We start from the raw sequence: 24,140 nt of genomic DNA on the forward strand, positions 1-24,140 counted from the left end.
TTGGACGACAGGTTGGGCAGAAAATCAGGATGTGTGTACATACCTTTAGGGCTCTGAGCTCTGTCTACCATGCCTTGCCATTGTTCTAGGCTAATATGTAAATACAGGAGGTTGACCCTTTCTGTGCCCCCAGGATACCAGGAAGTAGGCACTGCAGGGGTTTTTGTAAGATTTCTGTAAATTCTTTAAAGGTCATTGCTTGTTGCAGCGAGGAAGTTCTGAGTTTAGGTCCTCTTCAAGTACAGCTTGAGGTTTAATAATTGGGTTACTTTTGTTAACACTACATATATTCATGCAGAAAAACAGTTGATGTTTAGGAAATTCAGCCATCCTAAAACATCAGTAGTCAGGCATTAACTTGCTGTTCAAACCACAATATGATTCATACGTGGACAAAGGCAGTTTTAATTATGGTTTTCTTCATTTTATTTGCTTAGAGCCCATGTTCCTTGAAGCTATTTAATTAGCTTTGTTTAAATCAAAGCTAGCATCTGGCATTGTGTTCTTCATCTTTGCCAATGCCATGCCGTATTCATAGCGAGGAGTTAGGCTAAATTTAATCATAGTAGCGAGTCCTATAGATAATTAGTCATAATGGTTGGAATTTGGAATGTTGCCTCTCCCAGAAATGTATCATTTAAAGGGATGCTGCCTGTAAACAATGGAAATATAGAAAATGTAATCAGGGCCGACTCTGGTACAGCAGGAAATATCAAAGCAGAATTGTAATCCAACAATATTTGTGCTGGCTGCGCTTCATCGCATGCTTATTAAAATGTATCTGCAAGAACATGAATATGTTTCAGTACATATGCAATAGCACTAGATGCAGCACTATTTGTATCCTTAGGTACGAGGACTGCTGAGGCTGGATTGACATATGCTTATCAATAGTCTGTGCTGGCTGTTATCATGTAACCTAGTATCTAGGAAACAAAGGCTAACATCACAAATGTGGTTCTGCCGTTAACTATCATGGGGAGCAACACGAGGAGAGATGTGCATGCGCACAGGAACAATAAAAAAGAACAACTTTTTCATGAACACATATGGAAACTAATGAAACACATATCGGCCGATATGCAATTACATTTTTCTCCCACATAATTTTTAACTCCTATTTAAAATAACGTTTAAGCATTTTGCAATTGAAAAAAAATACCTAAAAGTTGGTGAAAAGTATTTTTTTTTTTTTGCTTGCTGAGGTTTTAAAAGGCGTTTTATGATGTGAAAATATCACCTAGGAGAAAACTCAAGAGAAAAAGTGAATTGCATATGGGGGATCATCATGTCACCTATAAGTACCTGAACTGATATGTGACATGATGAGATAAACATGGGTACATACAGTAATAAGCCTACTTAGAACATGCCTGTGTCTGTTTTGTTTTGGATTTTTTTGCATTGCAGTTGTTGATAGACGTATGCATGTGAAGCAGTTCAACAGCAAACTGAAAGTAGCCCCGCTCGCTAGTACAGAGGAAAAAAAAGGCAAGTTAGTTAATCTGGGTGAGCAAACACTGCTGATCTATAGAGAGCAGGGAAGCTTAAAGGACAACTATCAAAGTTACTGGTAACTAAAATTCTAAATGCCAAATGTACTTCAAGTAATTACTTGCAAATAGCAATAGAAAGGCATTTTTTCATATTTTTATGTTTTATGTGAAGAAACTATGACATTTACATAGTTTTCACTGTGGGCATTACCATGGAGGACTGTGTCCAGCACATCCAGCATACACAAAAAATATTCACTGGCAGTAATACTGTGACTGGAATCTGTTCAGAATGATAGAAAACAGTAATATAGCTTTAAATAGTGTGCACATAACTCATCATCATCTGCAGCTCTGTGTGTTCTCTCTCTGCCACTCAGTCTAAAGCAAACAGTTTAAAGCCAGGGAGATCTCATTCTGATGGGGGGGGGTCTGTTCTCATATGATCTCTGAGAAAGCAGGCAGGGCCGAAACAAACAGTAAACAATTCCTCTGTGAATAGTGACAGAGGAGTGTAACGTAGCTAGAAGTTCAGCTCTGCCTGCCACCCCCCATCTGATGCTGACACAAATTGTTACAGACAGCTGGTAAACAAATAATTTTTTTCACACAGGCTGTGCTAAGATACTTTTGAAATGCTTTCTAGTGTTGCTGGCTAAAAGCTCTATAGGCATGTGGTGTTTACAGAAAAACAGTTTCTTTGATAGCTGTTCTTTAAACCTTACTAACAAGTGACTCAAGCTAAGGATGTACTAACAGAGCAACTGAGCCAGAGGATTTACATCTTGACGTGCAGCCCTCTTTTTTGACTTGAAGGTTTACTTTCATCCAGCCGGCTAGGTATTTTAAACATGAAAAGCCCTTACAACTGGCAGCTCTGGATATATTCAGAGCTTCCAGCAATGTATGCTGTATGGCATTTGTGTATATGCAAGGTCAAAGTAATTATAAAACCTCTCATATTGACTCTTCTGGCAGGGGGTGTGTCCCTGTATGTTGTGATGATATAATTGGGTCTGTTATGTGGTATACAAAGGGTTATTTAAGGCATCTCCATGTCTTACTTTTCATTTTAAAGACAAGTTTGTATGTGTAAGGGAATTTTCTCAAAATACGAGTGGGTATAATTCTATACTAAAAAGGAAGCAAGCATTTTTGGGTTATGCTAATAGCTGATGTACTACACTTGTAGGAAACCTGAAGTTTTTGCCCAAATATTTCCACTTAAAGTTCACCAGATTGCACTGGAAGATGCCTAATGACTTTCTACTCAAGTACAATATTGAGTTCTGTAGTTAGCAGATTGCAGCATCCGTTCCCTTTCAGTGAGGCGATATATTTATATCACAGGTGTCGAACTCCAGTTCTTGAGGGCCATATCTATGCCCATCAATGTTTGATCACCTGCTTCTGCTGTGTGTGTGCAGCAGCAGGAAGTTCGGTGTCCTGAACAGAAGCATTATTGACGATCCCATGAGAGCAAACATCACAAGGTCCATATAGTGTAAGGTGAAGGAAGGTTCCACTATGTCCCTCTGTGCCACCCCCCCCCTGTACATCCCTCTGTCCCCCTGTGCCTCCTTCTGCCCCCTTGTGCCTTTTCTGCCCCCCTGTGTGTCCCTATGTCTGCTTCTGTCCTGCTTTGTTTCTCCTTCTGTCTTCTTCTGTCTCTTTCAGTCCCCCTGTGCCACCTTTGCCCCCTGTGTGTCCCTCTGTGCCATTCTCTATCCCGCTGTCCCTTTCTCTGTCCCCCTTTGACTCCTTCTGGTTCCTGTGCCTCCTTCTGTCCTCTTGTGGCTCCTTCTGCCCCCCTGCTCATCCCTCTGTCCCACTGTGTCTCCTTCTGTCCCCCTTTGTGCCTGTCTGTCCCCTTTGTTCCTCTTTCTGTCTCCTTGTGCCTACTTCTGCCCCTGCACATCTTTCTGTCCCACTGTGCTCCTTCCATTACCCTTTGTGCCTCCTTCTGTCTTCTTTTATGCCTCCTTCTGTCTCCCTGTGCCTCCTTCTGTCCCTCTGTTTCTCCTTCTGTCCCCCTTTTTGCCTCCTTCTGTCCCCCAATGTGCCTTTTTTCTGCCCCCCTCACTGTGCCGCCTTCCGTCCCCCTATGTGACTCCTTCTGTCTTACTTTGTGACTCCTTCTGGCCCCCATGTCTTCTTCTGTCCCCCTGTGCCTCCTTTTGTCCCCTTGTGCTACATTTGGCCCCCTGTCCATCCCTTGTGTGTCTTCCTCTGTCCCCCCTTCTGTCTTCTCGTGCCACTATCTGTCCCTGCCCCCCTCCTGCACTCCCCCCGCCCAGTGTGTAAATGCAGAGCACTGCGCAGCAGAAGCTGTGGTCCCACCTCTCATTAAAGTCTAGCCAGAAGGAAGGGGATGTGCAACGAAATGTGACTAGATCGGCGGGTTGTTTGTATCCCTGTATTATGCATTTATCCTGTAAGACACAAAGGTACATGGCTTATATTCTCTACCGTGTGTGTGTGTGTGTTTTTTTTTGTTTTGTTTTTTGGGGGAGGGAGCAGGACTTCTTGCCTGGGGTGAGAAAAAGGCTAGAAATGGCCCTGTGTCAGTGTTTAGGATGGCTTGAGAAATGGAGAGCTGCATTGTACTTGATGAACCACACATTTCCTGGTTTGGTACCATAAATTAATTTGAACCCCTGAGGACTGGAGTGTGACATCCCTGATTTAGACTGTGTGTCCAGAAAACTAAATTTTTCTTGCCCCGTGAACTTTTATTAGCTAGGTTGAAGTTTATAAACCTTGATAAAGTACTTTTATCAAAATAATACATCTATGTGCTTCTAAAGTTAAAAATATTGCTCTATGTTTTAGTATAAACATAGCTCTTTTCAAGTTTATCAGTTGTATTAAATATTGATTGAACATGTAAATATTTACAAATAAGAGTGAATACAATTTTTCTATAATAACATTTGCAAAGGTCAGCGTTTGGCAGCTTTACTGCAACAGATATTGGAACAGAGTGTATAAGCTATATTCTGTAAAACAAAAAAACAAAAGCAAAACAGTACACTGGGGTCAATGCTTGTGTCTGTGGCCTATCACTCTGGGCAGTCTGAAATTCAAGGTTTGATTTGGGAGACAGTCTTTTACTGGAACTTATGATGAAGGATCTGTCATGGAATGCAGTTAAGGAAGTGGAGAGGGAGGAAGCCACCCATTAATTGGGTCTGTAATGAGCACTATCTGAGCACTGGGGTCTATCATGGCTTCTGTGGTTTCACTGTGACATGCTTGCTGCCTATTGTTATTTGGGAAAAGAGCCTGCCTATATTTTACTTTGGGGGGATGTTGCTTATTTGGGGGACATTCTGCTGCCTGGTTAAATATTGTGGGGGGCACAAGCTGCCTAATTGTAATGAGAGAGACATGCATACGCCACACAAGGACATTATTATTATTTTGTATTTATGTAGCACCAACTTCTGCAGCAATGTGTAGAGTATATACAGTGCTGCCCATAATTATTCATACCCCTGGCAAATGTTGACTTAAAGAGAATCTGTATTGTTAAAATCGCACAAAAGTAAACATACCAGTGCTTTAGGGGACATCTCCTATTACCCTCTGTCACAATTTCGCCGCTCCTCGCCGCATTAAACGTGGTTAAAAACAGTTTTAAAAAGTTTGTTTATAAACAAACAAAATGGCCACCAAAACAGGAAGTAGGTTGATGTACAGTATGTCCACACATAGAAAATACATCCATACACAAGCAGGCTGTATACAGCCTTCGTTTTGAATCTCAAGAGATCATTTGTGTGTTTCTTTCCCCCTGCATCTCTCAAGGCACTGAAGTTTCAGGCTGCTCTTTTCTTCCTGCAAACAGCTTTGCCCTTGTCTGAATTTCCTCAGTATGTGAAAGCCCAGCCAGCTCAGAGGACAATTTATCCAGCTTGTAAAAGATAAGAGAGAAGAGAGAAGCTGCCCTAATCTAAATAATACACAGGCAGTGTGTATAGAGGGGCCGAGGGGGGAGTTCATAGCAGAACCACAACACTGAAGAACTTGGCAGCCTTCCAGACACAGGCCGACAAGTCTGACAGGGGAAAGATACATTGTTTTATTACAGAGACTGTGATAGCAGAAAGTGCTGCAGTAAGCCAGAACACATTAGAATAGCTTTTTGAACTTGTAGGATGATAAAAAACAGGATGCAATTTTTGTTACGGAGTCTCTTTAAAGTTACTTTTATTCAACCAGCAAGTAATAAGGTGTCTCCAAAAAGATAATAAGATGATGTACAAGAGGCGTTATTGTGGGAAAAACATTTTGCAGATTTTATTTACATTTGAGCAAAAAGTGCCCAGTCCAAAATGATTCATACCCTTCACAAACTGTCACAGTCTGTGGGAAAATCCAAAGTTCTATACCATTTCAAATAGTAAAAGCTGTTCTAAAGCATCCTAATTACCCTAATTAATTGGGAACAGCTGTTTTAATCAACTCAACAGTTGAAAAACAGCAGCTCTCTGCAGTTGGTTTGTGGACAGTCATGGCTAAGACAAAGGAGCTCAGTGAGGACCTGCGGCTGCGCATTGTGGCTGCTCACAAGTCAGGAAAGGGCTACAATGCCATTTCTAAACCTTTTCAAGTTCCAGTGGCTACAGTGCAAAGCATTATTAAAAAATACAATATGTTCTGCATTCTGGAAAATTTTAAAAGACATGGTCGGAAGCCAAAAGTGACACCTGTGCTGGCCAGGAGGATAGTGAGAGCGGTGAAAGAGAATCCTAGGATCCGCACCTAGCCATCCTGGTGAATCTGGGCTCTGCTGGTGGCAATGTCTCAAGGCAGACTATCCAACGGACAATGCACACAGCTGGATTCCACGGATGCAGACCAAGGAGGACATCACTTCTCCACATAAGGCATACAAAAGCTCACTTGGCCTTTGCAAATGCTGATCTGGACAAAGAAGAAGACTTCTGGTCTTCTGTGTTATGGTCAGATGAAACAAAAATTGAATTGTTTGGTCACAATGATGTTTCTTTCATTTGGCGTAAAAAAGGAGAAGCCTTCAACCCAAAGAACACCATCCCCCACTGTCAAACCTAATGCTTTTGGGGATGTTTTTCAGCCGATGGACCAGGGAACATGAGGATTCTCAATGACAACATCAGGCAGTCTGCAGAGAATAAATTTGTGGTAATTAAATAGTGGAACATACATGTCCAAATTCTATATCATAGGGTCATTATATAATATAAACATGCTAGACAAACATTGTACTTAAGAAATCAATAGCAAAAAATGGTATTAATCCAAAAATATTTTAACACTAAATGGTGCATTAAAATCACATGGAATGGCCACCCCGTCACAACCACCCGACACACACATACCTAAAGCATGCACACAACGCCGTATATTGAAAACACTAGGGATGAAAAATGACAATGGCAGTCCTCCATGCATGGGAATCAGTGTACTCTGAATTGCAGCCTAGAAATGTTCAGGTGGTAAATACAATGCAGCTATTTCCATTACCTAGACAGTTTCCTCAGCATGCAGCTATATATGCCAGATGATCAAGCAGATTAGCGTCTTCATGCAAAGCAGGTTAGTAAGTGCATTCAAAAGCAGCAAGTTCATGCGGCCATTGCCGCCATAGGAAACATCAGGCAGTTCAATTTGCATTGCATAATCTAACCAGATCGTTGTTTGGGCAAACCACTGGCTCAATGATCAGAGCAGCAGAATAGCATAGCAGCAGAATAGCATAGTCTTACCACATGCAGGCATGTGGACTGTCACGGCTTATAAACAGTCTGTAATCAGCCTTACAGTTTCCGAGCTGTGCAGAGTAGGCAATAGGTAGCGCTCATGGACCCAAGCAGCGGGTCAAAGATCAGGAGCGACTTGCATATCTCAGGATGGCAGACGGCTTTTACGGGTCCAGGACTGTCCTGTGTTCGGGGGTCAGGACGGCGTGGCATCCCATGCAGACGAGAGGAGCTCCCGACAGTTTAGCCGGCTTCCGGCTTAATCAGGGGGCTTCCTGAAGGGCTTCCTCAGTCTGCAGAGAAACTTAGCCGTGGGCACCAGTGAACATTTCAGCATAACAATGACCCAAAACACACAGCAAAAGTGGTAAATAAATGTTTAGCAGACAACAACATTAGTGTTTTGGAGTGGTCCAACAAGAGCCCTGACTTGAATCCAATTGAGAATCTGTGAAGGGATCTAAAGATCAGGGATATGGCAAGAAGACTCTCCAACCTGAAAGATTTGGAGTTCAATGCTTAAGATAATTGGTCAAAAATACCTGTGGAGACATGCAAAAACCTGGTCTGCAATTATAGTAAGCGTTTGATTGCTGTAATAGCCAATAAAGGCTTTTCTATTGATTATTGAGAAGGGTATGAATAATTTTGAACTGGACACTTTTTGCTCAAATGTAAATAAAAGCTGAGAAATGTTTTTTTTTTCCACAACAATGCCTCTTGTACATCATCTTATTATCTTTTGGGAGACACCTATGTCATTTCCGATCAAAAAATTACTTGCTGGTTGAATAAAAGTAACTTTAAGTCAAAATTTGCCAGGGGTATGAATAATAATGGGCAGCACTGTAGTCTTGTCACTTAACTGTCCCTCAGAGGGGCTCACAATCTAATCCCTACTACAGTTATATGTCTATGTATGTATTGTGTAGTGTATGTATCGCAATCTAGGGACAATCTGTCTGTTTTTGGGATGTGAGAGGAAACCCTTCAGCCACTCTGTGGTTCGTTTTGTTGTGTGCATGAGGTCATTGTCATGTTGGAAAATGAATGTCACCTAGGGCGACATTTATTTAGTGCCTGTATGATCCATCAGCTAGGGGATATACTATTCTCAGCAGGCCATAAACAATTAGGATTATGTAATGACCATCTAATGGCTGCAGGTCCTTTAATATGAGAAGCTTGTAAGTGAAATCCAAGCATTTATGGGGGATATCTGGAGGTTGCAATTAAAAGTTATAAAGTACAATTAGATGACAGTACAGATTTGCAGTTTGGGTTTGATTAATTTCAGCAAGATTATGCAATTTCCTGCAGTTTTATGGTAAATTGAGAGCTAGGAGTTTTGGCAGGCAAAGTCAGCACACTAGAAATCTGCGGAGGATGTCACTAATAAATACCATATGCCAAAAGAACGCTGTGTAATGAGTACAAGTCACTTCAGCCTTCCCTTTCCCCAATTATAGCTTGGACTGACTGAGTGATAATTATCACCATATTCAAATTAAAGATCCTCTATTTCAGTTTTCAGTCTCTAAGCACTGGCCCATATGCAATTCACCTGTTCTCCTAAGTTTTCTCCTACGAGATAATTTTTCATCTTCTGTATAACGCACCTTAAATTAATTACAACGCACAATTCCTGGCTGTCCTGCTGATCTTCTGCCTCTAATAATTTTAGCCATAGACCCTAAACAAGCCGTCTGCTTGGATTAGCTACGGTACATGCTTGTTTCAGGTGCGTGATTTAGATACGTCTGATGCCAGAGAGAAAACAAATAAATATGGCAGCTTCTATAACCCTCTCATTTCAGGTGTCCTTTAATGTTTCATAAAGCAACCACTATCTTCTGATGTGCTTTTGCATAGTAAAAAACAAGCATGAATGCATAATACATAAATGTGCCAAATATCTAATAGTTGTCAAAACCATTAGAGTAGGAGAGATCCCTTCTGAGATTGCAGTGTAATGTCAATAAGGAATGGCTTCCTCTAGGCGGGTTACTCATAAGTCATCAATATACCATTTCACTGAAAAGAAAAACACTCCTGATTTTCAGATCATTACTGTGCATCCAGCTACAACACAGGCACTAGGCAACCCCTAAACACTGCAATGACTTCACATGCCAAAGCATGCTTGCCTTGTGAAATCTTTGCAGTGTTTAAACATGTTAACTTAGACTTTGGCGCATCAGCAAAAATTGTTGGTGTTTGGCTATGATAACCGAACACGGTTCGTGACTATCAAGAAGTTTAATTTGCTGGGTGGGGTTGCAGTGGCTGCTGTTGTATAGATGAAACATCATCTTTAACCACTTGCCGACCGCGCACTCATACCGCGCGTCGGCAAAGTGGCAGCTGCAGGACCAGCGACGCAGTATTGCGTCGCCAGCTGCAGGCTGATTAATCAGGAAGCAGCCGCTCGTGCGAGCGGCTGCTTCCTGTCAATTCACGGCGGGGGGCTCCGTGAATAGCCTGCGGGCCGCCGATGGCGGCTCGCATGCTAAATGCAAACACAAGCGGAAATAATCCGCTTTGTTTACATTTGTACGGCGCTGCTGCGCAGCAGCGCCGTAAGGCGGATCGGCGATCCCCGGCCAATCAGCGGCCGGGGATCGCCGCCATGTGACAGGGGACGTCCCGTCACTGGCTGCACAGGACGGATAGCGTCCTGTGCAGCCCGGATCTCCAAGGGGGGGCCAGGTAGGAGAGGGAGGGGGAGGATTTCGCCGCGGAGGGGGGCTTTGAGGTGCCCCCCCCCGCAACACCCAGCAGGCAGGAGCGATCAGACCCCCCCAGCACATCATCCCCCTAGCGGGGAAAAAAGGGGGGCGATCTGGTCGCTCTGCCTGCACCCTGATCTGTGCTGGGGGCTGCAAAGCCCACCCAGCACAGATCAGCTACAACAGCGCTGGTCCTTAAGGGGGGGGGTAAAGGGTGGGTCCTCAAGTGGTTAAAGATATCAGACCATAGTGAATGCATTTGGCACTGGATGAAAGACGATGGAAGGTTAGTGTTGGTTAGTTGTAGACATTGTTTAGGAGGGTTATTGTTAAGAGATAGTGTAAGGGGAATTTAATTTGGTCACTTAGGGTTAGGAAGTTAGATGTGAAGAAATTTCCCTTCAGAATGGGGGTTAAGGCTAAAGAATTGAGATTAAGAATAAAGGGGCCCATACACCTAACGATTTTCCCGCCGATATACAGCCGTTTCGATCACAGTGATTGAAACGGCTGTGAAATCGCAGCGCACACCGCTGACAGAACGATCGATTTCCGTCCGAAATTGATCATTGCTGTCGATTCCCGTCGACCCATCCATGCAGAAGATTTTTCTCGGTCGCCGGCGGGTCAGGAGTGCGTCGTTAGCTGCGTTCGAAGAGGCAAAGATTAGAAGGGAGGTGTGTAAACACATGCATAGTGCATATTGTAAGGTGGCGCATATTAATCCAAGTCTCAGTATGGAAATAAAAAAAAACATTATAGCTTCCCAATTATGGAGGGGTTGCAAAAGAAAGTGCTTTATTTTGGCAGCATCGGATTATTTTATGGACAGTGAAGTTTCATTTAGTTGGGTCTTTTTAACACATGTTTAAGTTTGCTGGTAGATCCTCATTATGAGAGAGCTAGAATGGCCTTGCTCATTGTTGTAGCTACTATAATGCAATAAGATATAGACATTGTATATTTGACTTGCAAACATGGTTTGGATGGTTAGGCGGCTTTCAGCTTTGAGAATGTAAATATGCCAGTGGTTCATTCCATGCTTATCGGACATACAAAAAGTCTGAAATCTTATCATGTTTAAGCAGTAATAACCTGTTCTTATCTTGACAGACAAGGCGTGGTAAGGCTTTTCAGGTGCCCTCAGGACAGAGTGCAGACCTAAAACTGATGGCTTGACATTGTGAAGAGGAGAGAAAACTGCTATATGATCTTCTACCGTGTTTCCTCGAAAATAATACACTGTCTTATATTAATTTTTGCTCCAAAAGATGTACTAGGGCTTATTTTCAGAGGATGTCTTAGTTTGGGGGGAAACACTGGTAGTTTTCCTATGCAAAATGTATATACTGCATGCCATGCTGAAACACAAGCAGCATGCACAGAGCTTGTGGTTTGCAGATATTGGCTCTTACTTACAAGAAATTGATTCTGCTGATCATGTGGGTAAGAGTCTATTTCTTGCAGGCAGAGAACTCTCAGTCAGGCTCCCCAGAGCTATGATAGGATAAGCTGTGTGTCCTGGGAAGAGGTGAAGTGCTGCTGATGCTTATCAGGACAGAACAGGAGGTCTGGCTCCAACAAAAACACAAATTGCCTGACACACATACAGGACTTTAGAGCTCAACATTATACTGCGGCTGTATCCAGGCTTTGTATTGAGCGCGACTTGCTGGTGTCATGTGGGCTGCTGCTAGGGCTTATATTCGGAGGATGTCTTACTTTAGGGGAAACACGGTATGTGAAAGGGAAATAGATGAGGATATGTGAGTGCAGCATGTTGGCAATGTTGCTCACTGATGCTGTGTATAATATAGAACCCAACATTGTGCCTTCTGTCTTCTGTATGGTTCCTCATACAACCTGTTACAATACAAAATATATTCTATAGTGACTCTATTAGGTTTAGTACTGTGTAATGAGAAGCATATTTATAGTGTTACTGCTTTATTGAAAAGATGTTTACTGTGAGCAATATGCCTTAATTATCAGGCACCAAGTCACGTTTGGTCCGTTTAGCACCAAATAAAATAAATACAAAGCATATTAAAGGACTCTCAAGGTGAACATGAAAATATATTTTTAGTCACCTGGGGCTTCTTCCAGCCCCTAGCAGCCGTTTCAGTCTCTCCTGCAGTCCTAGTCCTCTTCGGTGTCCGCCCGTAATGATCGCAACCCACTGGTGGGGTCAGATCTTCTGCACCTACATGAGTGCTAGGGGCTGGAAGAAGCCCCAGGTGACTAAAAATAGATTTTCATCTTCACCTTGTGAGTCCTTTAAAGTAATGCTTTTTTATACTTAAGTGAAGTTAAATTAACTTAAAATGAGACACTTATTAAAGGACAACCGAGGTGACATGTCATGATGAGATAGTTGTTTGTATGTATAGTGCCAAGCACTATAACTAGGCTTCCTTTTTTTCTTTCGTTGCTTGAAAGAGTTAAACATCAGGTTTGCAAGTGACAGTTTCTGCCTGCGTCAGGACCGGGTCGGACTGGGTCAGACTATAGCATAACCCCCACTGATAAGTAATTACAGCCATAAAATACTTTCCTATCGGTAAATGGCTTCTGAAAACAGGAAAGAGATAAGAAGGGTCAATAATTCATAGATTTGAGTTCTAGCATTCGTCTGTGAAGATGACAATGAACCAGTAAAAACTTAAAAACTAGATTGAAATATAAAATAAAACGGTGGAATATCTAAAAAAAAAATGACATTTTTAGGAGAAGGAGGATAGATACAATTGTTTTTCTCATCAGTTTATTTTCACCTTGGAAGTCCTTTAAACAAACAAACAAACAAACAAACACAGAACATTTATATCGCGCTTTTCTCCTGGCGGACTCAAAGCGCCAGAGCTGCAGCCACTAGGACGCGCTCTATAGGCAGTAGCAGTGTTAGGGAGTCTTGCCCAAGGTCTCCTACTGAATAGGTGCTGGCTTACCGAACAGGCAGAGCCGAGATTCGAACCCAGGTCTCCTGTGTCAGGGGCAGAGCCCTTAACCATTACACTATCCAGCCACTTCCCACTTCTGGATCTTTGCTGCACATATCAACGCATTCTGTATACTTCATGGATCGTGGCGTAGATATGCGTATTGTTTACTTTCCACCGCCATTCACCGTTGCAGTGCCACTCCCATTCACCTTCATCGCAGTCCCGCCATTCTGTGATCAGTGAATGGGAAACAGCTGTTCCCAAACCTGTTCACAGTGCCTGTGATGAATAAAAGGAGGTGTCAGCGAAATATCGGCTTTTATTCACAAAGTGAAAGTAAATAGTTACACTTGCCAGTTCTCATATACTGTTTAGAGTAAAAATGCATCCACATAAACTATTATATACTATTACATAGAACAATTAAATACAATTTAAATACATTTTTATTTTAACCCCTTTCACCCTACCCGATAGTTACCAAAATAATAAAAAAAATTACATAATTTTAAAAAAAAGAAAATATATACATACTGTAAGTCCCTAAGTAGTTACCTTAGGGACTTTTTTTTATATATATGTATGTCATGAGGGTATATTACTGTTATTTTTTGTAAATAAAGGCTTGTTATTATATATTATTAAAAAAAACAAACGCTAAATGGGAAAGTATACACCTTTTATTTCCAAATAAAATATTATCGCCATACATTTGTACTAGGGACACAATTTAAACGTTGTAATAACCGGGACAAATAGGCAAATAAAAGGTGTGGGTTTTATCTACAATAGCACATTTTATTTTAAAACTTTAATGACTGAAATTATGTATTTTTTTATTGTTTTCTTCTTCTTACCTGTAAAATGCATATAAAATAAAATAATTATAGAAAAAAAAACTGCTCAAAGAAAGCCTAGTTTGTGCCGCAAAAAATATATAGATCATTTTGGTGTGATAAGTAGTGATAAAGTTATTAACGAATGAATGGGTGGACCATGATGTGAAAATTGCCCTGGTTTTGAAGGGTAAAAAAAATCTATGGTTTGGAAGTGGTTAATCAAGAAACAAACTTAAATTAGTCATTTTAACCCTCGTTGCAGACACAAGTTATAACAAATTGAGGCAATTACTATTTTTTAGAAAACATATTTCAAATGGAGACCAACACATACAAAATAATTGCTTTAGTTGTACATACTGGGAGTGACATGCCAGTATATTAGGTAGGGTCTAGGAATCAGTAATGAAAATACATTTTATTAGCAATCACATCTCCATTTTCAGATATTTTAAGCACACTTAAAGGGACTCAGAGATAAAAGATGAAAAAGATTTTATACATACCTGGGGCTTCCTCCAACCCCATTCGCCTGGATCGTTCCCACGCCGGGTCCTGTCACTGACGTCATCTGAGCCAGCCTACGTAGAAGTGCACCCTCTACGTATCTCCCCAGCGGCTGTTGGAGAGATACACATACAGCACACTTCTCTAACGCTAGACTGGCTCCGACTGACGGGAGTGCAGGGACCCGGCCGCGTAGGACGGCGGCATGGGAGCAATCCAGGTGGATGGGGCTGGAGGAAACCCCAGGTATATGTATAAAATCTTTTTCATTTTCAGCTCTGGTACACTTTAAAGAGTACGAACTAGTAATGTACCATTAAAAACCACTCAGGCTCCAAAGGTGCTATACCCTAAGACTTCTAAAGCCATTAAACAATAGTAAAGGATGGGCCCACAATGATTCAATATAATCCTAGCAATGGATAATGTTTCTGTATGAATACATATGTTGTTCTGGCCAGCACTATTGAGGACTGGTGTGATATACCATCAGGGCCGGATTTGTACTTTTTACCGCCCAAGGCCAACTGTACTGTCTGTATGGTTGTTTTCTCTGTGTGCCCCAATGAGAATTTTACTTACTTTCCATCATTGGATGTTACAGACAATAAGTATTTTAGTAATACGCGTATAGAATATAAGTTGTGTTTTCCTTAAGAACTTTATGTTATGCTTGCCATCTTGTTAATGATGGACCCACTGTGTCACCATGAGAATTAGGCTGATGTGTACCTGCAGGGATAGAGCTTACAGGTCTTGCAGGGACGACACAAGTACAGGACACAGAGTACGAAGGGTTAAAGCTGTCCTTGTAGATAGGGATGGCTGCACAGAACAGCTTTACTGCCCCTCACTGAGCCGTCCCTAAATTTCTGGTGCCCTAGGCCATGGCCTATGTGGCCTTGCCAGAAATCCGGCCCTGTATACCATATTATTTTTGTTTAGTGCACTTTTGCCATTCAAAATGGAATGCTTTATCTATACAGGCAAAATCCTAATAAATTTGAGGACATTTTTATAAACAAACTTCACTGTGTCACAAAAGGATAATAATAGACAAGCTTGTCAGTTTTGTTTGTGACTTTACTATATTTTTCCCTGCATGCCCAGCATTACATCATATTATTTACTACATAACTTTAGGTCCAAACCACAAGAAGTGGGGTACAAAGGCATCGAATAAAGTTATTAAAATACGCATCTGTAGTTATTTTCATGATGGGAATTTAACAGTACATTACATTATGAGCCCAGATCTGTAACATCAAATATTTGTTTCTGAATGGATTAGATTGAACTACGGTAATTATCTTTGCACTGACCATGCATCGAAGGCAAGTGTAATGGTTCGAACTTCGTGTTTTTTAGATTGATATCTTGAAAGCAGATATGGAGAGTGCGGAATGGAAGATCTTGGAAAACCTGGTTCTGGAGGGCATTGTGGAGCAGATTGGACAGCTTGTTGTGGAGATTCACCTTCACTGGCCTGGATTTGAGGTCAGCGGGAATGACAGCACTGTGGTGAGATACTGGTACAGTTTGCTCAAAGAACTCGAACGCAAAGACTTCAGACTTTTCTACACTTACAAGGACTTATCAAAACCACAGCTGTTCCTCAAGAAAGAAGCATTCAATGCAAGTAGCTGCTATATACTTAGCTGGGTTAACACCAGGTGGTGATGACATGAATGCTTCAACTAAATTATTATCTCAAAATGCACAGAGACTTCTTTATTTCACTAAAATCTGCTGGATGGAGAAATATTTGAGTTATTTAAACCGTATAAACCTTTATGGAATTGTGTTATGAATACTGCTTACCAATTTAATTCACGGTCAGCAAAGTTTCCCTTTTTATTTTAAAGGTTTAAATATGCACATTTTCCCGACAAGCAATAGTTTCCCTAATAGGAGGATATTTTATACGAACATGTTTTCTTTCAGACACATATTTAACAAATTTAGTTGTATTGTTGAGTCTCAAAAGTGCATTCATTTTCTAACCAGCTTGTCTGGTGTCATGTATGTTAAGGTGCCCATTAGTGGTACAATTTTTAGTGAACTATGGTATTTTCGATCAGATTATTCAGATCATAGTGTATGAAAACAGAGAAGCTGGTGGCGCCCACTGATCTTGAACATTCCTTTTATTGTTTCCTCAAAGAAATGGTGAACCAGCAGGCTCAATGTTTTTTCATAAATATGATCACAACTATAATTATTATTATTTATTGTATTTATAAAGCCCCAACATATTACACAGCGCTGGACAATTACTGGTTTAGATATTATCGAAAGTTGGATTCTTTAATGCTGTGAATCTGTCAAATATGATCATTTATTTCCATATGAATGAAGTTATCGAAAAAAATGATTGTTTGTTGGCTTTTGAGACACTTTCTGAATACTAAAACGTAGAGATTTGCTCTCTATTTTTCATAAAATATCTGGTTTTCTTGTTCCAACATCGCCCATAAGGCAGGCTCCAGAGGAACAACATATTTGTACTACAGTCCTTTTTATACATGGGCCAGCTGACTGTTTGCAAACAAGTGTCATTCAAAACAATGGCATTTCTTAGAATGACACATTTATAAAAGTGTTGTTTAAATGGTACTTGAAGGGAACCTGAACTGAGTAAAATAATTTAAAATAAACACATGATGTAACTGCAAATGAATATTACATACGAACTTCACTGTCAGTTCCTCTCAAAAACTCACCATTTTCTTCTTACAGTGATCCCTTCCAGTTCTGACAATATTTTGTGAGAACTGAAATATACCAGTTGTTGTCAGTTATATATCAGCAGCTGTCAGTTACAACTGAATGTGCAAGTTAATGTTCATGTTTCCCTATGGCTCAAGTGGGTGATATTACAGGTTAACAGTGTGCTGACCAGAAAGCTGTTATGGGGTAAGGTCCATTTTTAAAATGGAGGACGGAGAATTCCATTGATCACAGTGGACGAACGGGACGCTGGAGAGGAGAAAGTGATTGAGGAGTTGACTACACAGGAGGTAAGTATGACCTGCGTATAGTTATTTTGACTTTTTAGCTTCAGTTCAGGTTCTCTTTAAAGTGATATACAACATGATGAGATAAGAGTGTGTACAGTCTCTCTCAGTCATACTTAGAACTAGTCTGTTTTCCATTTTTAATTTCTCCACCCTCACTGTAAGGGCCCGTTTCCACTAGCATAGTAGATGTGAGGCGATCGCTGTACAACCGAATGCAGTCATGTGGCTTCCAGTCGGCGGCTATGGGGACTCGGATGCGTGCTACGGAAAACTGCTGCATGTTACCCATAATTTCCCCCACGTCGCATCATGCCGGATTGCGTAAGTAAATTCATGTCAATGGAAACTCCATTGACGTCAATTGGTTGCAGTTTCCTTGCATTGCGATGCGGTTTCCGCATAGCAACGCGTCTAGTGGAAACAGGCCCTAAGGGTAAGAAATTTTGTATTATACATGAATGTTTCACTGCAGCCATACTGGGCAACTCTCAGTGATAACCAATTAGAACTGATAAAACTCTGTGTGGCTAAAGCTACATACACACCCCTGGTGACAATTGGCTGAGGCGGCTGCTCAGTTGAGAATCTTGGGTGTATACAGGTATTGTATTCCCTGACATTGCTTAAAAATGTGGTAGGCTGGATCATTAGCAACAGTGATGCCCAAGCAACAGTGTTCCCCAGCAATGTTCCCCACCCCACTCACCAGAAGCTATTTAATTGTTCACTGCCTGTAGTCCCTCCTCACTAGAAACAGATGGTTCCCTCGAATGTAGCTGTGGGGCTTGTCTGTACACAGTTTGCACCCCTCAATGTCATCTAAAGGATCACGCTTGATCCTGCTGGTGGCACTCATTGAATGTGTATACCTACCGTAGGGTACACTTCTTAGTAGAGAAAACAGATTTAAAAAGAAAGTTCACAAAAAAAGTTGCCATGCCATTCCCGAGAAAGTTATGGCTAGATTCACACTATGCTGGAGAGAAAATGTGTAGAGTTTACCGGACATCCATCTGATATGTTGTAACATAACAAAAGATAACGAGTGTTGTGTGGTCAGTGCTGCAATAAACAGGTCTTCTCCCCTCTTAGCAATACTCTGTGCTACCCCCAGTTATCTAAGGTGGAGTTTATAGGAAGTAAACAGGATTTTTTTTTTTTTACTTTTAAGTACAAAATAAGACTGTGGGGTTCCAGAAAAGTCCTATTCAGGATTGTGACTATAGATACCAGTGTTTATCTCATCAGTATATTTTCACTTCAGGTTTGCTTGAAACATGCAATACATTTTATGCTGGACTGCCACTGTTTACCATAATTTAATACCACTGTACTGAAGTTCTCCATAGTTATGAAGTGGTGATTAGAATGATTGCTGCTTTATTTTATTGCAAAATAATGATCACCACCATAAATAGTAATTGCCATTATAAATTGAAAGTCAGTGAGCTGTGGATGGTAAGAATGGGGTGTGGCGATAGGATAGGTCAGTAATACAGTTACAATAGGTCAGAATACCTGTCCTCCAAATAACATAGACATGTCCCTCAAACACCCAACTAGTAAGGTTGTAGTGTTAATTATTATTAGTTATTAATCCTAATATAATACTGGCACAGGATGCCAAGAAGATTATCAGTTGCAAGGCTGATGCCTCTGAGAAATCACAAAAACACACAAAAACTTGATATGGCTCATATGCTATGGACAAGAATAATACAAGAAAATGTATTGACAAAAATAAAATTAGAATCAAAAGGAAAAAAGTTTCTGCAACACTATGCAACAAATGGTGTGCTAAGCCATTAAATAACAATTAGCAAGAGGAAACAATATGGCCCATAGAATAGCACCACACATGCATGTAGGAAAGTATAAACAAGTTATTAATCCATCATAACACTATATAAAGAAATAAAACCATTTAAAAAAGTGATGTCACACACCTTATGCAATATGTATACCAATATGCATAGAATACTATTGTATCATGGAACCACCAATGAAAACATCAATAGGCTAGACTATCGCCTGAGGTGCTCACAATAGAGCTTCCCCAGTGATTGAACCCGGGTTCAGATCCTGCTTATGTAACGCACAATGTCTGTGCATTTAAAAAATTCAAGCATGAGTAGTTATCAGTAAAAAAAACCATAAAGATGAACAAAAATGAATCGTAAACCTGTGACAATATAGACCAGATATGAATCACTTCTGGAGAAACATGCAATAGCATGGAGATGCAGAGTTTGTGAAAAACAGTGATTGTGATGCTGAGGGCAATGGTGCAGAGAGCATTAAGCAGTATACTTCACCCGAGAAGGTATGGCAGCCACGAGGTGTTCAACAGGGGGAGGGAGCCCCCGACAGACAACTCCACCGGTATTGCGGCAGTCATGCTGCTTTATCAAGAGAAGGGGTGCTCCAGGCATCATAATGGCGAAAAACGCCTCAAGATGTAGTGCAAAGGAGGCGGTAACGTGAGCGAAGGCCACGCCTCACCTCAATCAATTACATAAACAAGAAGTGTACCTGGAAGGGCGGAGACCATGCTGGAGTCACTTCAAGAGTGTTAGGGACTATGAACTATGGGGAGGTAGTATACATATATTACAATATTTTCAGGTATAAGCATCATAGTAAAATACTATTGAACACTTAAGGTCAAGATTTTTTTCTTGTGGATTGTATGTACCCTTGTGTAATTTTTTCATAACTGCTAACATTGTATTTCTTTATCCAAACGGCCCACTGAGTCACAGTTATGCTAATATATGTGCCTTTAAAGGGAACCTAAACTGAGAGGGATGTGGATTTTTCCTTTTAAGCTATACCAGTTGCCTGGCAGTTCTGCTGATCTCATTAGCTGCAGTATTGGCTGAATAACACACCTGAAACAAGCATGCAGCTAATCCAGTCTGACTTCAGTCAGAGCATCTGATCTGCATGCTTGTTCAGGGGCTGTGGCTAAAAGTATTGGAGACACAGGATCAGAAGGAGAGCCGGGCAACTGGTATTATTTTAAAAGGGAAAATCCATATCCTTCTCAGTTAAGGTTCCCTTTAAGTCCTGTTACACTCAGTTTGTTTTCCTTCTGGCCTTACATTATTCGACTACTCACAGGCAGAGTGAGGTGTGGGTATAGGAAAACTGGAGAAGGTGTTTTCCCCCACTATCCTCACAAGTAAAATAACACACATTTGCAACAGTGAAATGCCCAGGTACCATTTTGCAGACCACCAAATGCTGGTCAGCTCACTAGTTTTGTTAATGTTAGCCATTGCTTAGCTCCCCTAGTCTCGTGTGCCTTAAAAAACAAAAACATTTTTAGGTAGAACAGATGAGCACAGATTCAGTGTTAATGGAAAGCAAGTTTGAGTCTGCTGTGATTTTTCCAGATGGCGGATGTGTTGCTTTGACCGCATGTTAGTGGAATGGAGGGTCATGGATGGAAGACTGAGCCTTTTAAAAAATGATCCGTGCCATGGATTCGTTTTTACACAGATGCGTTTTCCATCCATGCCAGTGTGAACCAGGCCTAAGACGTCCTTATGAAACTTTTCCTTGCATATCTGGAATGTTGATCCTCTGCATAGAGAACGCCAGACCCACTATGCAGATCAGGTGTCCTGACCCATCTGGGACTTCACTGGCTGCATGTTTGCTGCATCTTTGTGATGGTGTCTCGCACATTCCACTTTTGTAATGCAGTTGCCATGAATATAAACCAGTGCTGCTCAAATCTTAATGCAATTAAGAATTCTCTTTCCCCAGGTAGTTTTTAGAGCCATTTATTATTGCTTATAAATATGAAATGTATATTTACACCCTATGATGTATAATTCATGATTGATATTTTATATTATTGTACACAAATAGAAACAGTTATTTAATGTTTTATTTACTGCTGTAATTGATTAAATACAATCAATTTTTCCTTGCAGCCATATTTAGTGTAGAGATTTCCTATAAATGTCCACCTTGCTGTACAGGGGCAAAGGTCATTGTTACTCATTTCCAGCACCTGCACTGACTGACAGCAAATCCCATCTGACAGTTCGTTAGACACACAGTGGAATGGCTGTGTTTTATATGCATGTACTAACAAAGTAAGCAAGCTAAAATAATGTACCCTGCTAATCTTTGAAATACCTAAATCCAAACTGAAGGGAATAAAGATGGGAACATCTATATAGTTCTCAGTACAGGTACCCTTTAAGGGACCACTATATCTAAATTACATTATTCATACAATATAATCATGCAAAATACACATTTTGTGAATTTAAGTATTTTTTATTTATATAGCACCAACATAATTGGTAGAGCTGTACTGGGCCTCACTGACTTTTTATCCAGAACTAAATCTACTAGATATTACACTCCATCTACACACACAACTCCATGCATGTAGGTGTGAGTCCTGAGAAAGAAACTCCACTTTAGTTGACGAAAATAAAATCAGCACTATACAGGTCAAAGATTGTTTGCGAACATTATTTCAATGTGCTTACCTTATTACTGTGTATACGTGCAGCAACTCCACAATGGTCCTTACATAGACAGCAAGGTTATGAATGAAAGAATTTCTGCCAGTTAAATGCATTTGTTAAAATTAAGCAAGAAAAGTTACTGCTTTATACAGCTTATTACTGATGTAGGATGTGAAAATGTCTGGGCTGTCTGTATTAAAATCAGAGTACAGGTTCTAAGCTTGAAAAGTGCAATTTATGCTTGGTCATACAGTATATGGAGATTTATAGCTGGCTGCAAATTGAAAAGGTCAATTTTAATAGCCATGAACTACAAAAGAAATAGTGAAGCACTGCTCAATCATTATAGAAAATATTCATAGTCATTATTTGGAGTAAAATATTTTCAGTAAAGTATCCCTTTGCCATCTAAACACATTTATACAGTAAGAAAAATGGTTTTATTGAAACCATCTACACTAGGAAAATGGACCATGGGAACTGAGCCTTTGTTTCTAAATATAATCTCTAGAACCTGAAAAAAAACCCAATTAGGATTGGATTATGTGCTTGTAGAAGCAGTCATGAGGCTCCTGCATTACACCAAAAGGTATGAACTCTGCAGGACTACATCCAACAGAACTTCCCAAGTGGTTGGTGATTAGGGAGCATTGCTGTGGCCTAAGCAGGGTTTAGGTATATTACATCTAAAAAGCATAAGGCCAAATATTTGTGTTCACTTCTACTCCAGTATATTTGCAGTGGAAACATCAACTCTGCTCCAGCAAAATCCTAAGCACTCCTGATAAGCTGTGTCATAATAGCAGATGGTCTTTATACTAAATCAATCCAGTGATATGCAGATTATTTATTTAATGATGATGTAATGCCATTCTGTAACAGCGATATAAACGTGAAATTCATGAAACACAGCTGGATTGTGTTGTGAAATATTACATTTTATTTTGTGTATGTCTCTTTGGATATTTATTTGAATGGGCTGATTACCTGTGAAGAAATGCTATACTGGCACATGAAATGGCACTGTGTAAATATCTTTACCTTTTGATTTTTTTTTTCTAGCAATGTGTAAAATAAAGTTCCTAGTGTTATGAATGCTACCGGCAGTGCTTGTCTTCTTTATACGAGCCAGAGGTCTTCAGTAGTGGCAATATAAGAAGCAGGTTTCAGTAGAAGCACTGACATAGTAAGGGCAAGCATTTGCTTGTAGGAATGAACAAAAAAAAAAGCTATTTTCTTCCAGCCATTCAATTGCGTAGTTAGTGCCCGTGGCAATAGCTAAAGTTATGCTGCTGTACAAATGTGACAAGTTAATGTATGACTCAAACTACGGCACATGGAGATTACAATGGCCCCCTTCATAGATCTTCCTTTCACAGATCCTTGCGTAGCAGACCCCTTTGTGGCGAATCCTCTTGTGACAGATCATCCCACTAGATATTTCCCTTAGTGACAAACCCCTTTGTCACAGGATGATCTTCACTGTTGGGATCGGTCATTGATTTCCTAGTGATAGACCACTTAGTGAAATCATTCAGACAAATTCCAACACTACAGAACGCCTTAGTGGTAAATCATCCTGTAATATATCCCTCAGTGACAGATTCCCCCAGTGATGAACCCAATCATTCTGTGGCAGACTACCCCACTCAGGCACCCTTTACTGAAGTTTATCCTGTGACACGAGTCCCCTTCGTGACCATCCTGTAAAGATTAACCTTCCCCTGTGACAGAAGCTTGAGGCTAGGTTTCTACTTGTGCGTTTTGTGTCAGATTTTTATTTCAGAAAATTTGCATTGATTTGGCAACTAATGGTAGCGAATGGGGCTGTTTTCATTCAATGTGAATTTTCGCATGTGTTCGTAGGCATGAAAAAAAAAAAATCAGAGGCCCTGCATCATTTTTCCAGACATCACGTACGATTCGCGTTCAATGCTTTGCATAAGCAATGCATAGAAATGCATTTTTTGCGTTATTTGCATGAAAATTCACATTAACTACCTCTCGACCGCCCCATGCCAATGGGCGTGGCTGCGGCGGCAGCCCCAGGACCGCCTAACGGCAACTGGCGTCAAGTCCTGGGGCTCTAATTTGCATGCGATCGCGCACACGATATGCGCGCATCTCATGCTCGGGGGACAGAGCTCCTGTTAGACGGCGCCGTCTATTTACACAGCACAGCGCTGCGATCAGCAGCAGCGCTGCACTGGGGACAGCCGTGTGACACGGCTGTCCCCCTGGGGGATAAGAGAGTGATCGGCAGTGATAGGCTGAAGCCTATCACAGCCGATCGCTGTGATAGGCTGGCTGGGGGAGGCAGAGGAAAGGGTTTTTTTTTATAAAGCGAACGTAAATATAATTAAAAAA

The 24,140-nt window shown here is 40.8% G+C and overlaps 1 protein-coding gene across 1 annotated transcript in view; it reads left to right on the forward strand.

Moving 5' to 3' along the window:
* The window catches only part of METTL24 (methyltransferase like 24), a 97,571-nt gene extending 74,735 nt beyond the window's left edge, over window positions 1-22,836 (forward strand). The window contains exon 5 of the mRNA XM_068231280.1: window positions 15,629-22,836. Coding sequence (XP_068087381.1) covers window positions 15,629-15,940 — 312 coding nt within the window. The 3' untranslated portion in view covers window positions 15,941-22,836. The remainder of the gene's footprint in view (window positions 1-15,628) is intronic.
* The last annotated feature ends 1,304 nt before the right edge of the window (window positions 22,837-24,140 follow it).

This window comes from Hyperolius riggenbachi, chromosome 4 (genome assembly GCF_040937935.1).
Source record: "Hyperolius riggenbachi isolate aHypRig1 chromosome 4, aHypRig1.pri, whole genome shotgun sequence".
NCBI classification, from domain to species: Eukaryota; Metazoa; Chordata; class Amphibia; order Anura; family Hyperoliidae; genus Hyperolius; species Hyperolius riggenbachi.